This window comes from Rhincodon typus, chromosome 8 (genome assembly GCF_021869965.1).
Source record: "Rhincodon typus isolate 14 chromosome 8, sRhiTyp1.1, whole genome shotgun sequence".
Lineage (NCBI taxonomy): Eukaryota > Metazoa > Chordata > Chondrichthyes > Orectolobiformes > Rhincodontidae > Rhincodon > Rhincodon typus.
The window spans coordinates 81,679,996-81,698,324 of NC_063339.1; the positions used below are offsets into that span (position 1 = coordinate 81,679,996).

General features: G+C 40.2%; 1 protein-coding gene across 8 annotated transcripts in view; it reads left to right on the forward strand.

The window, feature by feature from the left end:
* Positions 1 to 18,329, forward strand: part of wdr21 (WD repeat domain 21) — an 87,906-nt gene that overhangs the window by 36,404 nt on the left and 33,173 nt on the right. For all 8 annotated transcript variants that reach the window (XM_048599736.1, XM_048599742.1, XM_048599743.1 and 5 more), the window contains exons 6-8: positions 5,606 to 5,702; positions 8,598 to 8,744; positions 12,974 to 13,023. In XM_048599736.1, coding sequence (XP_048455693.1) covers positions 5,606 to 5,702; positions 8,598 to 8,744; positions 12,974 to 13,023 — 294 coding nt within the window. The remainder of the gene's footprint in view (positions 1 to 5,605; positions 5,703 to 8,597; positions 8,745 to 12,973; positions 13,024 to 18,329) is intronic.

Genomic DNA, 18,329 nt, shown 5'->3' on the forward strand with positions numbered 1-18,329 from the left:
TCACACCTGGATGTTACCTGAAATAAAACAAAATGCTGGAGAGATTCAACAGGTCTGGCAGCATCTGTTGAGAGTGAAACCGAGTTAATGTTTCAAGTCCAATAGGATTTTTTGCGGACTTTAAATTCTCCTGAATCCCCTGAATGAATTAATTTTTTAAAAACTCTTATGGCAAGTATATTCTTCCTTAGGTAACAAGGCTAAAACTGTACACAATTCGCCAAATGTGGTACCCCCAAGACTCTTCATGATTGTAGCAAGACAAGTTACTCCTGAACTGAAATCTCCTTTGTGTAATGGCCAATATATCATTTGTCGGCCTAATTCCTTGTTGAACTTGCTTGCTAGTTTAAAGTAATTTCATAAATAGTAGCATCCAGGTCCTGTTGAACATGCACATTTCCCAGCCTCTCGCCATTTAAGAAATATTCTGACCAAAGCTGATAACTTCACACTTATTCCCATTATATTCCATCTGCCAAGTTCTTGCCCACTCACTTAGCATGCTGAAGACCTCATGAAGCCTCCTTGCACCCTCCTTTGAAATTAGGTTTCCACCCAGTTTGGTGTCATCAGCAAATTTGGAATTATTACAATTGGTCCTCACATCTGATAATTTAGTGAACAGTTATAGCCCTGACACTGATGTTTGTGATCTCCCACTAGTAACATTACCATACTGAGAACAATCTGTTTATTCCTATTCTGTTTTCTGACTGTTAACCAACTCTCAAATTCCATATGTTCTAGTTTTATTTATTGACTTCCTGCTTGGGACCTCCTCAAAAGCCTTCTGAAAATCCAAAAATATCCCATCCCTTGATTTTACCGCATCAAGGTTATAAGTAGTATCCGCAAATAACACCAGCTTTTCCAAACATCATTTCACCTGCATAGATACTATGGCATAGAAACTGACTGTTCAACCCAGTAGACCCAGACCAGATTTTATGCTCCATTCGAGATCGTTTCCACCCTTCTTCCTCTCCTTTCAACTCCTTTCTCCCCCATATGTTTTCCTAGCTTCTCTGTAAGTGTGTGTGTGAGGTTGCAAAGGTACAGAGGGATCTGGTTGTCCTGGTGCAGCACAAATGTGAGTACAGTAAGGGATTAAAAAAGCAATTAGAATGTTGGTGTTTATTGCAACAAGAATGGAATGTTAAAAATAGGTAAGTTTTTGCTATGATTATACGAGTCATTGGTGAGAACACATAGAGTCATACAGCACAGAACCAGACCCTTTTGGTCCAACCAGACCTTGCCGAACATAATTCCAAACTAAGCTAGTCCCAACTGCCTGCTTCTGGCCCATATTACTCCAAACCTTTCCTATTCATGTGATTTTAAACATTGTATTGTACCCGCATACACCACTTCCTCCAGAAGTTCATTCCACACACAAGCCACCCTCTGTGTAAAAACTTTGCTCCATATGTCTTTTTTAAATCTCTCTCCTCTCATCTTAAAAATGTGCCCCCTTGTTTTGAAATCCCCCATCCTAGGCAAAGATAATTATCATTAACTCTATCTATACCCCTCATTATTTTATAAACTTCTGTAAGGTTGCCTCTCAACCTCCTACGCTCCATTGAAAAAAGTCCCAGCCTATCCAGGATTTCTTTATAACTCAGATCCTCCATACCCAGCAACATTCTGGTTAATCTGTTCTGAACCCTCTCCAGTTTAATAGTATCCTTCCTATAACTGGGTGACCCAGAACTGGACACAGTATTCCAGAAGAGGGCTCACCAGTGTCCTATACGATCTCACCATGACTTCCCAACTCCTATACTGAAAGGACTGAGCAATGAAAGCAAGCGTGCCAAATACCTTTTTAACCATACTGTCCATATGTGGTGCAAACTTCAAAGAATTATGGACCTGAACACCTACGCCCCTCTGTTCTATAACACTGTCCAAGGCCCTACCAATAATTGTTTAAGCCCTACCCTTGTTTGTTGTACCAAAATGCAGCACCTCACATTTATCCACATGTAGAGTACAGTTTGGTCTCCTTATTTAAGAGAGGACACAATTGCATAGAAGCAGTTTAGAGAAGGTTCAGTTGACTGATTCCTGGGTTGAAACGGTTTACTTATGTGATTTGATTTGTATCCATTGGAGTTTGGAAGAATGAGAGATGATGTTGCTGAACCTATGTAAAATCCTGAGGAGCCTTGACAAGATGAATGTTGAAGGGATGTTTCCCTTTTAAAGAAATGGAGAGATTAAAATTAGGGATCACGGTTCAGAAATAGTGCCTCTCATTTACGATTCAGCTGAGGAGATATTTTTCCAGTCTGAGGATAATGTCTGTGAGCTGTGGAGGCAGATTTACTGAATATTGTTAAGGCAGAGTTAAGTTAAATTTTGATTCACAATGGAGTCAAAGATCAAAGCAGATAGACAGTGAGGCCACAATGAGACAAGCTATGATCTTTTCAAATTGAGAATAGGCTTGAGAGGCAGAATGGCCTAGATCTCCTAATTCCTGTGTATAAATTTGAATAAATGTGCTTTATTCTTTGTTCTGGTCAAGTGAGTGACTGCACGATGGGAAAGCAAGTTGATGTTGCTGTGAATTGCCCTCTTTAATCTTTCTGAATGTTTGCTCAGGTGTTCTCCTTTTTCCAGCCTGTTTCCTCACTGTGCTTGGCTTGCTACTGGTAAACTGTTAGTTTCTTAGTATTTAGGAGCCTTGAGCCTCTGATATTCGTGGGTGATTTCATTCTGGGTACGTCAAAAAGGACTTGTGCACTATCAGGTCTCTGGAACTTTGGAAGGAGTGTGGTAGCTTGTGACTGGACATGTTATGCAGAGGTTGTCAGTTCACATACTGCTATTACAACTTGAAAATCTGAATTCATTTTAAATTTGAGTTCCTTTTTAATTCAAGTCGTAGTGGATTGTTGTAAGAATTCTAATGGTGCCTTGACTGGGCTGGCTCTAGTCCCCCACACATCAAGGCTGACCCTTCACAAAGCAGAATGGCTCAGCAGGACATTATATTCAAGAAGACAGGCAGTATGTCACCTTCCTGAAGATTCTAGCCATTCCAGTTATCACATACCTACCAAACAAAAATACAGAAACTAGAGAGGTTGATGTTAAAAAATAAGCAGACAGTGCTGTTTTGTGCAGAACAAGGTCCTACACGTGAAAATTAGATATTAACTGATTGATGTGTTTTAATTGTTGCTAACTTTGTACAGCTTTTTGCTGTTTTGTGAATTATACTAAGGTTTTCAAAGTCCATTTGAACAGACTTACTTGGGCTGTAGGCCTCATGTAAAGCAAATTGTCATTAAAGTGATTAGAGTATTTTCAGAGATAGTAGGAACTGCAGATGCTGGAGAATCTGAGATAACAAGGTGTAGAGCTGGATGAACACAGCAGGCCAAGCAGGAAGGCTGACGTTTCGGGCCTAGGCCTGAAACGTCAGCCTTCCTGCTCCTCTGATGCTACTTGCCTGCTGTGTTCATCCAGCTCTACACAGAGTATTTTCATGCTGACATGGAATATCTACTTAGATGGAATGAATCTTGCATCTACAATGTTCTGACTGAAGTGACGATGCTTAGTGAAATATGTTTCATTCCATTGCACCATCTAGTGTGCGTGTGGTGTATTGTCAGCACTACTGCACCATCCAGGGTGTGTGTAGCTTATTGTCTGTACCACTTCACCGTCCAGTATGTGTGGCTTATTGTCTGTATCACTTCACATTCCAGTGTGTGTGGCGTATTGTTTATACCATTTCGCCGTCCAGTGTGTGGCACATTGGATGGTGTAGTACAGACAATATGTGTGGTGTATAATGCCTGTACCACTGCACCATCCAGTGTGTGTGCCATATTGTTTATACCACTTCCTATTCCCGTGTGTGTGGCATATTGTCTGTACTACACCATCCAGTGTGTATGAGGTGTGTAATGTCTGTACCACTGCACCATCCTGTGTGTATGTGCGCGCGCGTGCGGTGTATAATCTGTGCAGCTGCACCATTCAGTGTGAGTCTGTGTGTGGGGTGTATAATGTCTGTACCGCTGCAATATCTATTACTTGATGCATAGTGTGAGTTGTGCACAGGCATTCAAACACACTGTCATTATGGAGTGGCTAAGCGTGAAAGCATGGAGATTTAGGTGACGTATTTTAGGAAAGATGTATCCATAGGATTAAAATGCTATCACTTGCATGTTGGGTTTGATGTTTTCAATCATCTGTGCTCTGATCAGCTTTATGGGTATTTAGTTATTGAATGTCTATTGAGTCAGGGTGCATCTGGAAAGCTCCAGGTTTGCTGCTTGGCTCATTTCAGCTGCAACATAAGGTACGAGCTAAGGTTGTCCTCTTGAACCTTGAGGGTAGGGGGAAGATGAATTTGGCTGTCAATTCTAAATTATTGTCCATGATTTAATGCTGTTATGTCTGTAACGTCCTTTGAGAGTATGATTGGATTCTCTTGTTATTTCTCATTCTCTCTTTCCCTGCCACACTTAGCCACCTGGCCACTCCCACCAAGGGCCATTCCTTCTAAACTTTGTGTTTTTTTCTATTTTGAGAGCTGCCAGCTTTTAAGTACCTCCTTTTTATCTGTCTTTCCTTAAATTTCTTATGACTTTCTATTTTGTTGCAACTTTGATGCTATTCTATATGGTAGGTGGATGCAAAGTGGATCCCAACCAGGTCTTCTGTCTCCATAAGAAGATATTTTATTTAATCTTTAATCATTCGTGCCTTTCCATTTGACTATATGTTTAGTTTTTGATTTTTTTTTTTTGAAAGACTTCCATCTATGGTACTTGGTAATATTTTCTCATGTTCCCTTTGTTTTATTTTCATTTTTAGTTTTTTTTCTGCACTCTCTGTTTCAGCATTTTTTTTCCTGGTTCAAGGAAGGCAGTCAAAGGATCAAATGAATGGGAGGAGGCAGTTCAGCTCTTGGCCTGTTGTGTCATTCAGTGCAATCCTGGGCGTTCTGAAAACTCACTCCATATATTCACCTTTCTCCCCATCCTTTGATACCTTCAACCAGTAAGCATCGCCAAAACCGAACTTTGAAATTAACACATGATTTAAGCACCAGTTGCAGTTTGCAGGGTAGTCATTGGCATTAATAAAAAACCTGTGCACGTAGAAATTGTTTCAAATTTTTTGAGGGTTTAGGTGTAACTTTTAAGACTACGTTCCTAGATTCCCCAGCAAGTGGAAATAGAACAGAACAAGCAAAACTATCTTTCTGTTCATATTTTCTGACTGTAACTTAAATCTTTACTATTCTCATGAACCTATACTGTGCTCCCACTAAGTCTAGTATACCTTTCTGAAATTTGATATCCAGAACTGTTCTGGAACTGCTAATGTGGTCTAGCTGAAGCATGGCTTCACCTGGATTCTTGTTCTCGTGATTATGCATGATGGCATTCCAGTCAGCCTTTTTGATTATTTTCCAATCATGATACTTTAATGATCTGTATGTCCTTTTATGGTGAATCCACTTCAATCTTCGTTGAGTTTATAATGTTGAGGTTTGATAGTAATCATAGTTATTTTATATCTATATATGTACACAACTATTTCCACTACCCTACATTATTTACAGATTTATTCAAGAACTCAAGGTCAGTGGGATGAGAAAGAATAAATTGGATACTCGCAGTTTGGATTCTTCAATTCAAAGCAGTTTCCAAATGATTTTAGTGAGTATGAGGAAATAAATTATTGTTTTTGTTTTCTGGTTTGCAAGCGCTTGATGAAGCTTTGATAGTGGGCAACGCTTTGGTGTTGATGTGGTTAAAGGTTATATCGGCCTTTACCCAACTAATGGGACTAATAGATCAAAAGTACAAAAACTGATCAATCTGTTTAACACAGTGAGTGGCATGAATAACTTGATGACAATTTTGAAAGAAGTCAACAAGATGAGAGAAACTAGAAATTGTCTGCCCTGAATTGTGAAAGCTTTTGATTGTGTACGGTACACAGAGACTTCTCTTAAAGGTTAGAGTTTCTGGTAACAATGGTCATAAATGAAGCATTGAGAACTGACTGGAATTGATGTTGGCAGTTATTTTCTGTTTATTACTTTTTATTAATGAATCTAGGTGAAGGATTCAGAGGACATAAAGAATTGTGGGACTTTAGATGATCAATAGTTCCAGGTGGATCTTGACTTGTCTTGATTGGGCTCATAGGTGACATGATGTTTATCTGGGGGCAAGGTGGGGTTTTATTGCAGAGGAGGAGAGAATGAGACAGGGTTAATCTGAGGGTGAGGTGGGGTTTTTTGCGGGGTGGGGTTTGGGGAAGAGACTGAGATCAGGTTTATGTGGGGAAGGGCAGGGAATGAGACAGGGTTTATCAGTGGGAAAACGAGATGGATTTTAGCCTCTGCTTAGTGATCAAATGACTTCCTGGTGAGACTTCCTGGGTGTCTGTTTTTGATTCATAAAGTATCCTCAATTAGTTATTATCGCCAAATGCAGCAGAGGTCTCTTTCTTCCTGTCACAACTATCTGTTCATGACTCTGATTGGTACATGAAATGAAACTACTTCTGGTGTTTTTTTACGGATTCATCATTGAGTAGCACCTAAGTAATTGATGGCTGAGAGGCTCTGACAGTTATTTGGGTGTCAGGTACTTTTCCCCTCGACTGAAGCAGGATATCATGTCCAGTTCCAGTCACCACACTTCAAGAAAGGTGAGGAAAATTGCAGAAGAGGTTAACCAGAATGGTTTCAGGGTTGATGGATTTTAGTTACAAACTGAGTTTGGCAAAGCTGGATTGTTCTCTTTGGAACAGAGGAGATTGATGGGAGACCTGATAGAAATGTTCAGGATTATGACAAACCGTGTCCACGTATAAAGATTAGAGGACACAGTTTTCAGCTTTAGGTCAAGAAGTGCAAGGGCTGTGTGTGAAACAAGTAGTCATAACCTGGAACGTGCTGTCCATGAGTGTGGTAGAAGCAGAGGCATTGAATGATTTCAAAATTGGAGAGGCATTTACAAACTTGCAAGGCTATGGGAATTGACTGCCAGGATGGATAGGATATGACATGAAATTGATGGGCTGAATGGCCTCCTTTATTGGAGTTCTTTGAGGACATTATGAGCACAATGGACAACGATGGATGTGGTGTATCTGGATTTCCTGAAGGCAGTTGACAAGGTGCCGTCCAAAGTCTTCTGCGTAAGATAAAGGTGCATGCATTATGGATAATTTATTAGCATGGATAGAAAATTGGCTAACTAACAAAAAGCAAAGAGTGAGGATGAATGGATGTTTTTCTGGTTGACGATCAGTCACTAGTGGTTTGCCTCAGGGATCAGTGTCAGGACCGCAGTTGTTTACAATTTACATAGATGATTTAGAGTTGGGGCCCAAGTGTCGTGTGTCAAAGTTTGCAGATGACACTGAAATGAGCGGGAAAGCAAAGTGTGCAGAGGACACTGAAAGTCTGCGGAGGGATGTAGATAAGTTAAGTCAGTGGGAAAGGCATTGACGGATGGAGTACAATGTTGGTAAATGAGGTCATCCATTTTGTTGGGAATAACTGAAAATTTGACTATTATTTAAATGGTGAAAAATTGTAGCATGCTGCGGTGCGATGTGTGTCCTTGTGCATGAATCACAAAAGGTTGGTTTGCAGGTACAGGAGGTAATTAAGAAGGCAAATGGAATATTGTCCTTCATTGCTAGATGGAAGGAGTTTAAAAATAGGGAGGTTATGCGGCAGCTGTGTAGGCAGCTGGTGAGGCTACACCTGGAGTACTGTGTACAGTTTTGGTCTCCTTACTTGAGAGAGGATGTAATGGTACTGGAGGGGATGCAGAGGAGGTTCACGAGGTTGATTCCGGGATATGAGTAAGTTGCCTAATGAGGAGACATTGAGTAGACTGGGACTGTACTGATTTGGAATTTAGAAGAATTGAGTTGGGGGGGTGGAATCATATAGAAACATATAAAATTATGAAGGGAATAGAGAGGACACAAGCAGGGAGGTTGTTTCCACCAGCTAAATTACCCAGAGGGATGTGTTGAATATGTGTATAAGGAAATGCAGGGTTACAGGGATAGGGTAGGGGGATGGGTCCAGGTGGGATGCTCTTCGGAGGGTAGGTGTGGACTCTATGGGCCAAATGCCCTGTTTCCACACTAGGGCTTCTATGATTCTATGGGTGAAACTAGAACTGGGGGCATAGCCTCAAAATAAAGGATAGCAGATTTAGGACTGAGTTGAGGAGGAACTTCACCCAAAGGGTTGTGAATCTGGAATTCCCTGCTCAGTGAAGCAGTTGAGTCCACTTTGTTGAATGTTTTTAAGGCAAAGATTTTTGAACAATAAAGGAACTGAGGGTTATGTTGAACAGGCGGGTAAATGGAGCAGAGTCCACAAAAAGATCAGCCATGATCTTATTGAATGGCGGAGCAAGCTTAATGGGCCAGATGGCCTACTCCTACCCCTATTTCTTATGTTCTTACGTGTGTGTCATAACTGAATCTGTGACTCCATGGTCACTTACAAAACATATGCATACTATATATAGAAATCTTAACAAATCTTGCTGGTCATGTGCCATGTTCAATAGGCAGACACAAACGTGGAGCGTATATTTGCTGCAATAACTGATAAAACTGGCTACAAATATGGAATTTTAAATCTGGCTGGACATCGAAGAGAATCGCAACTTATTTCTGTGGACATGTGTGACAATCTCTACTCCACGCATCGTAAGGTTTGTTGCTTTTTTATTCAGGCTAATTGTTTATGAGCTATTGAAATGCAGGCATTCAGGCACTTAATTATTAAATGCATAATATCTTCTTGTCTTATTTTGCTTTGTATGTAAAAGGCAAAGAAAAGGTTTTTCCTCTCTCTGATTATTTCACACGATGCCCTGTTCTCTGACCTTTAGCTTGATTTAGCAATTAATTAGGAGAACTCCCATACTCCTCGAAGTGTGACACAGCCTTCACTGCTATTCTTCTTCAAAGTAATTTATTTTGTAATGACTGTACATGTTGATAGATATTACCCACAATCTCACCAATTGGTCAAATGTATTTTCATATTGAATTTATTGCACAGAATCAGGCTATTTAGCACCTACCCTTCTTTCTTTAACTCTATCAGCATATATCCCTCTGTTCCTTTCTCCCCTATGCACTTAAAAGCTTTTAATGGAAAGCTCAAACATGTTGTTAGTTCAAACCCATACTGGCAGCATCACGTTCCACATTCTGATCATTCTCTGGATAAAGAGGTTTCACCTGAATTCCTTGTTGGATTTATTTGCAATTATCTTGTATTTGAGATCCTTATTTTTGAACATTTTTCAACCTGTTTCTTTCACTCCAGATGATCAAATCCCCAAAAAAGGGTGCAAATATTCGGCCAGTAATGACAGGCCAGTCAGTTTAACTTCAGCAGAGGGAACCGTTCGTGACAAAGTTGAAAGTCACTTGGCATGGATTTATGGGTAAATCGTGCTTAACTAACTTGCTGGACTTATTTTTGAAGTGATGAATTGTTGAGCGTAGTATGTTTGCGTATGTCAATTTCCAAAGGACTTAGTACGTGACAACAAATTGCAAGCAAAGTCAGAGTCAATGGAATAAAAAGGTCAATGGGAAACTAAACCAGCCATGTGACAAAAAAACACAGCTGTGGTTCATGAATGATTTTCAGACCAGAGAGAGGTTTATAGTGGAGTTCTTCAGGGTTTGGTATTCAGACCCTGCTCTTTTTATAGATTAATAACCAGGTCTTGGTGTATAGGCTACAAGTTCAAATGTCAATGACTTGGAAGCACTGTGGGTAGGATAGTGTGGAATTTTGACAGGACGTAGACTGTTGATGAAATGGTCAGAAAAATGAATTTTAATTAAAGGACTTGTGAAGTGATCAATTTTGGTGGAAAGAATGGGGACAGAGTCTCATTCAAAGGAGACATTTCTAAAAAGGGTGCAAGACCAGAGAGACCTAGGGGCTTAGCTCCAACACTGAAGGTCAGGTTAGCTTGAGAGAATGATTAATAATGCATGTAGTGTCCTAAGCTTTATGAATCTGACAATAGAGTGTAATAACAAGGAAATTATGTTAACTGTGTCTAAAACACTGGTTCAGCCTCGACAGAAATATTGTGGCCATTTCTGGACATTCCAACTTCTGTGCTACTTCTTTCTTGACTAACGATTGTGGTGTTCGTGAGCTGCTCAGTCCTTCTGCCTTTTAAGGTCTCATCTATGATGTCTCTCTGGACTGCAGCTTTGGTAACTTTTGTGGCCTGTACCTTTTATTGAAGTTTTGAGCTTGATTTTCTCTTTGCTCCTCTTTTGTCTGTTTGTATCTGTTGTGGTCATTCTCAGTATTGTGAGGTTTGAACATCTGAGACAGACGTGGAAGTTGTGTTACCAATTTCCTACCCATCAGTAACAGACAGTGAAAATCCACTCTTTAACAGTAAGGATTAGTAACTTCTTTTACAAAATTTGAATCTTTATTAATGCTTTTATTGTCTTTACTCTGCACTCATTATTATCTATTTGGTTGCAATTAGGGGAATGAACTTTTAACATGCATGAAATTATATTCATGTGCAAATCTCTTAAACTGCTCATGCAAATTGTGGACCACTGCCTGAGAATACAAGGTCCAGAATTCTATGTGTTGAGTAGATTCTCTTTAATAGTTCTGTCAGTGCCTTGGCTCAGTTTGCGTAAACAATTGACTTCAATCCACCATGAGTCATTGTCAGTGACAATAATGAAGGTCTTCCCTTTAAACTCCAATATATCTATTCCTGTTCTGATGAAAAAGATGAAGGAAATAATGTTTTGTTTTCTTCCCTTGACTGCTCAAAATTTGAGGAATGCTGCTAGCAACTATCTCCTGATTGAGAAATATCTGGCTACCAGACTGAAACCTGGCTCCTTGCATGACACATTTTAATATCCGAATGTTTCTGATGAATTTTCTGAAGAATTTGCACTCAACGAATTATTGGTATCTCTCATTAAAGACTGGCAATGAAATGTCAGTGCTGTTCAAAGTACTGACATATAATTGGATTGTTTGTTTGTCACACTGTCCATCTTTAGTGTTTCTTCATTTTGTTCTTGTACATCTTGAATCTCCCATTGCTTCCTTTCTGGAGCTGGTAAATGTCAATTTCTTGAAGTAACCCCCGATCTGTTTGTTCTGTTCCATTCGCTATTATTCTAGTGGTGTGCTTGCTGTAGGTTGATACACCCTAGTACATAATCAGCAATTGAGTCATACCTTATTGCATTAGTCTGAACTGTTGAATTTGGAGCAAAATCCTAGTTTTTTTCCTTTTGTATTTAGAAGAGTGATCAATTGTTTACTGTCCGTTTTGATCTTGAACAGTAATCCCATCACATAATCTGAAACATTTTCATGTGCCTGCATTACAGCTAAAACTTCTTTTTCGTCATGGCCGTTATAACTTAACTGGGAAGAATATGATGATTGTCATGTGTTGCCAGTCCACAAGCCATCACAAAATGCTTACGACCACAAGACATAGGGGCAGAATAAGCCTTTCAGTCCATTGAGTCTGCACACCATTCAGTGAGATTATGGCTAATCTGATAATCTTCAACTTCATTACCCTGCTTTCTTCCCCAAAGCCATTGCTTTCTTTACTGATTAAAAATCTGTCTGCCTCAGCCTTAATGATCCACAATCCAGTGTGGTAAAGAATCCCACACAATCCTACCTCCTGAAAAGTAAAGCTTCTTCATCTCTAAATTAAATGGATCACTCCTTACTCTGAGTTTATGCCTTTATGTTACTATCTTGAAAATACCCCCTTCTCTCAACTCGATCTTCTATTAGTTAGTCGGTCCTCTATCCATGCTTATTTACTATCTCCAACACCATAGGCACTTGTCTTGTTAAGTAGCTTAATGTGTGGTAACTTACCAAACGCATTCTGAAAATCCAAATCTATCAGATCCACTGCTTCCTATTTATCCAGCCTGCCTTTACCTCCTCAAAGAATTTTAGTACATTTGCCAGGCATGATTTGTCCATTAAACCATGCAGACTCAATTTGATTATGTTATGTAATTTAAAATGTACTGCTATTGCATTCTTTATAATAAACATTTTCCCAATAACAGATGCTAATCTAACTAGCCTATAGTTAACTTTTTTTTTTAGTTATCTTCCCTTTTTGACTAATGGTGTTGTATTGACAGATTTCCAATTCTTTGGAGCTTTCCGGAATGTAAGAATTCTTGGAAGATTGCTAAGTACATCCAATATTTTTGCAGCTACTTCTTTTAAAACCCAAGATGCATCTCACTAAGTCCAAAGGCCTTATTGATCTGTGACCCCATAATGTTTCCCCAGTATTTTTTCCTCTAGTGATAGTTATATTAGATTTGCATCCACCAAAGCCATTGTGTGAATCTCATATTCCACTGGTTTATTTAATTTTGTTAGATCCACACAGATTCTAATACTGAACTGGAACAGTAAACGTGCTTGGCACTATCTTAGAATCATAGAGTAATACAGCGTGGAAACAGGCCCTTTGGCCAAACTGGTCCAAGCTGACCATTGTGCCCACTCAGCTAGTTCTAAATGCCCGCATTTGGTCCGTATCCCTCTAACCCTGCCCATCCATGTACCTATTCAAATATTTTTGAAATTTTGCTATTGTACCTGCCTCAACCACTTTCTCTGGCAGCCCATTTCATATATGCACCACTCTCTGTGTGAAGAAGTTGCCCCTCAGGTCCTCCTTTAAAGTTTACCACTCTCACCTTAAATCTATGCTGGAGACGATACAATACAACAAAAATGGTGATAAGTGTTGTGATTATTTGATCTCAACTACTCCGATAGTAAATGGTATGTTACTTATTTAACCTGTGTTGTGGAAGGTGTTTCAATAAAATAATAGAATTTTTTTAACTATTGCTAATTTTTCAGGGGACTGCAGCTTGCTGGGCGTCTCTGAGTGGCCGTGATTCTCATGTCTTGTATCCTTGAAAATATTTTGGGCTGGTTAATGACCTAGGCTTAATGACACAGTTTACTGATATGCTCTCCAGCATTGGTCATGAAGTCAGTCAATCTGCCACCAACTGACATCTGTGTTACCTCCGGCAGTTTTGTATTTTTGAGAGTTTGTTTGTCTTGTGCAAGCCTTTTCGTAATATTATTTCTAAAGTAAGAAATGTCACACTTTGTTTCAATAAGGAGGTAAAATTGTATTTAAAACTATAGAAATGTTTTTAGACAGTATTTTAATAGCAAATTATATGTAGCTTACACAACCGGATTTGCCTCCTAGCATGTTTATTCATTAATGCCTATTGCATATCCAAGTTTACAGTTGACTTGACATGCAAACTTCATTGATGGTGTGGGTAAAAAGTTATTATCTTGTACAAAACCGTGGGGAGTGGTGGTCACATGGCCCCTAAACCTTTATCCCCAATTTCCCTCTCCCTTTCTAAACAATTATTTACTCATGTCACATGATTATCTCTATTTCTGCAATTTTGCAAGTGTATTTCACGACATATGTGCGCACCATCTCATCCACCAAACTGGTGATCTCTTCAAGACATGTAACTGTGTTTAGATGTGATCTCATCACAAATCCATTGGGAATTTTTTTAATTTCTGATTTAATTTACTTTTTAAATTATTACGGCTATTCTTTGTGATGGATTTGTCTTAATCCAAGTGGGCAAATCTTTTTATTTCAATTTTAAGTTCTTTCAAGCACATAGAATCATAAAAAATTTCTCAATACAGAAGAGGCCCATTGAGTCGTATGGACATCATTTCGTTACCTATACTTAATCTGCTTTAATGTTAATGTTTGATGCTAACATTAAGCTTTATTTTAAGAATAAGCATTGAATCTATACGTGAACCATAAAAGCTACTGTTTGGATCAGAAATTGGCTAGCTGTAAGAAGACAGAGGATGGTGGTTGATGCGAAATGTTCATCCTGGAGTTCAGTTACTAGTGGTGTACCTCAAGGATCTGTTTTGGGGCCACTGCTGTTTGTCATTTTTATAAATGACCTGGATGAGGGCGTAGAAGGATGGGTTAGTAAATTTGCGGATGACACTAAAGTCGGTGGAGTTGTGGATAGTGTGGAAGGATGTTGCAGGTTACAGAGGGACATAGATAAGCTGCAGAGCTGGGCTGAGAGGTGGCAAATGGAGTTTAATGCAGAAAAGTGTGAGGTGATTCACTTTGGAAGGAGTAACGGGAATACAGAGTACTGGGCTTATGGTAAGATTCTTGGTAGTGTGGATGAGCAGAGAGATCTCGGTGTCCATGTGCATAGATCACTGAAAGTTGCCACCCAGGTTGATAGGGTTGTTAAGAAGGCATACGGTGTGTTAGGTTTTATTGGTAGAGGGACTGAGTTTCGGAGCCATGAGGTCATGTTGCAGCTGTACAAAACTCTGGTGCGGCCGCACTTGGCGTATTGCGTACAGTTCTGGTCACCGCATTATAGGAAGGATGTGGAAGCATTGGAAAGGGTGCAGAGGAGATTTACCAGGATGTTGCCTGGTATGGAGGGGAGGTCTTATGAGGAAAGGCTGAGGGACTTGAGGCTGTTTTTGTTAGAGAGAAGAAGGTTAAGAGGTGACTTAATAGAGACATACAAGATGATCAGAGGATTAGATAGGGTGGACAGTGAGAGCCTTTTTCCTCGGATGATGATGGCTAGCATGAGGGGACGTAGCTTTAAATTGAGGGGTGATAGATATAGGACAGATGTCAGAGGTAGGTTCTTTACTCACGAGAGTAGTAAGGGCGTGGAATGCCCTGCCTGCAACAGTAGTAGACTCGCCAACTTTAAGGGCATTTAAATGGTAATTGGATAAACATATGGATGATTATGGAATAGTGTAGGTTAGATGGGCTTCAGATTGGTTTCACAGGTCAGCGCAACATCGAGGGCCGAAGGGCCTGTACTGCGCTGTTATGTTCTATGTTCTATGTTCTACTCTGCAATGTCATCCATTCATGCACCTTCAGTAGTAGAAAGTGAAGGATGAGAGGCTGAGGAAATTATATTCAATGCAACAGGGTAAGTTTTTGTATATTTTAGATGAGGGACAAAGTACCCATGCAAACATATTATGTATATTCAAATGACCAACAATATCATGCCCTTAAACATGTAATTCACAAATCTTCCTTCTTACCCTGCATTGCCTATTTGCCCAGACCTGGTTCTGGTATTTTCAATGTGTCCTGGTTCCCTGAGTTGCTATTAGGCACTGGCATTAACACAGATTGCTTTTTTTTCTTTGATTTGGCCTTGTTTAGTTATCTTCTATAACAAGGAATTTATAGGGAGTGCTGCTTGGTTCACTGTTTACTAGCTCCCTGCTTCTGACACTGGGCTTATGTGTGTAATGTGGTGTGGTGGAAAAACACTGGAGACAGATGTTTCAGAAACCAAGAAAACTCTGATTTTATTGAACAAACAAGCAAAATTAATATATTTACAAAAAAAGAAAGTGAATAACAAATTGAAACCCCCCACTCAATCTCTGACTGAGACTGTCTCCCAGTTAATTTAAATACAATGGGTAAAATAAACACGATGAGTGACTGTTACTATACCAATGGGGGAAAAGAGAGAGAGAGATACCTGTTCTAACCCACTTTCCTTCCGCGGAGGTGCCCTACACCGTTGACCCCAAACGCCCCCCTTCCTTGTCTATGACTAGCCCAGCTGGGTTAGAGATCTCAATGACCTTAGACTCACCCCTGGTGTGAAAACCGTGATTTTGACTGGCTCTGTCCATAGTCGCTTGCTGTAGCTGGGACTCTTCAAAGAGCCGCAGGTACCGATAATAGTTGGGCGGTGTCTGTCAATGCCGTTGGACACGTGGGACTGGCCTGGTGAGTACTCTGGTTGTTCTCCTCCTGGTGGTTTTGCGAGTGGGTAGTTGTTGTGGCTGGTGGAGAATGTTCCTGGTGTTGCCCCGGTTGGTGTGTCATATCTCGAGATGCCTTCAGTCGCCTCTGGGCATCGAGTGGAGGTTTGTAGTTAGTTTTCAGCAGTTGGTCTCGCTGTACTGGTTTCACGGTGCCCCACTCACATTCTCGCTGTCTTTTCTTTTTATTATAGAATCCCTACAGTATGGAAACAGGCCCTTCGGCTCAACAAGTCCACACCAGCCCTCAGAGCATCCCATCAACACCCGTTCCCTTGTAACCCATCTAATGTACACATCCCTGAACACTATGGGCAATTTAGCATGGCCAATCCACCTAGCCTTGCACGTCTTTGGACTGTGGGAGGAAACTGGAGCAAACCCACGCAGACACGGGGAGAATGTGCAAACTCCACACAGACAGTTGCCCGAGGGTGGAATCGAACCCGGGTCCCTGGTGCTGTGAAGCAGCAGTGCTCGCCACTGAGCCACCATGCCGCTTCTCTCTCCTTTTTCCTTCACTTTTTGCTGCACCTTCCACTTCACTCTCTCTCCTTTGCTGGCCTCAGGGTCTCCAGTTATACCCCACTGCAAGCCCTCCTTATCTTTCGTCAAATCCGTGAGCTATTGTTCCTCTTTCCAGGGTTGAAAAGGTTTCCTGAGTACTGGAGTGAGTGATAATCATTTTCGTTTGGAAAGAATGGTTTTGATGGATTTGCAATGTCCGGCATTTCCTTTGGATGGGTGTCTGTTCAGTTCGCATAGTGGTGTGAAGGTTCTAAGGTGAAACAGGTTTTCATGTAACACAATGGCGTGGAATGTTCAGTAACTTTGTGCCTGAGCACTGATTTGGAAGTGAATGGTTTGATAACTGTGTAGGCTGCAAAGAGTCTGAAATTGTTGAGGTTGTTTATTTCCTGTAGGCTGGCTTGCATTATTTTAGCTGAGGCATGAATGGGAGGTTTTGCTTAGTTAGCCCCTGTACCAGACATCTGCCCCTGGGCTTGTATATTCCTCAGTCTGTTCCAGCCAGCCTTTTCCTGGCTCAACTGCAACCCTTGGTTCCTGGAGTCCCCGTGACTTTAATCCAATATACTGTAATTCCCATAGCTTCTCCCTTGAGAGGGTTTCTAAGCCCAGGGTATGTCCAACAACTGATGGGGATTTTTGGCCCACATTACAAGTACAAGCTCTTTATTTAAGTCACAGTCCTGCCAGCTAATTAAACGTTGAGGTTGAAGATTGACAATAAGCAGTTTGAATGATACTCCTGCTTTAGGCCAGATTGGTAGATTAAACCATTTGCAGAGACAGATTTGTACATTTTTTTTGATGGGGACAGACTTTCTAGATTATCTACAGAAAAATGTAAGTTGAAATGCAGACATCCAAATAAAGAGTTAGGAAGAGAAACAAAATGACATGAAAATAATGGTTAAAAGAAGTGGGATACACCTTGAGGAATTGGATCAGTTGGGAAGAGTAGACGTTACATCTGCAAAAATAAAGTAATCAGCATAAAGAATTGAAAACTCTCAAATGGAGAGGGAGCTCGTTATTAACAAATCCTGGTGAAATGAGAAAAAATATGGAAGAAACATTTTGAAGAGCTAAATGCAAAAAATAAAAGGGCCTGAAGTGATTTGAGCTGGAAAAGAGTAATATTAACATCAGTTTAATTGCTCCAAAGATGCTACTGAGCAAGATGAGAGCAGCAATAAACAGATTACCCACAAAGTTCATTTAAAAACATAGGAAAGAATGTAGCATCAATATTTACTAAGTTGTGCAAAGATGTTTACTGATCAGGAGAATTGCTAGAGGGCTTTATGCTAACAATGATGACCAGCGTGAGAAAAACCTTGAAAAAACCTTGTTAATGCTCTGACATTTTGTACAATTTGTCTGATTGCCCATGCATCAAAGGCTATGGTGAGAATTTTTGCCGAGTGAGTGGAAAGATGTAAACTCTCATGGGAGATCGTCAGTTTGGATCTGGAGAAAGGGGAATGAAGGGAGCTCTGAGCATTATAAGATTAATTGTGTCAACTCAGTTTAGCATTTGGACAGGAATTATTTGTTCTATAGATTTTGGGAAAACACTTAATTGGGTTAACTAGATTAAGCTTTTGACTGTGCTAACACAGTGAACTGGAGGGATAGGCAACTTTATAAGAAATCTGTACATGGAACTGACAGCAACAGTGACAGCAGTCTGAACCATGATTGCAAGAGGAATTTGACAAGGTTAGTGTTTATCACCAGTCCTCTTCAATGCCCTTGCAGAAACAGTGATTAAAGAAATGCTTAAAGATACAGGGTCTATTTTTAAGATTAAGACGGTGGGTTTGAATATAACATCAGT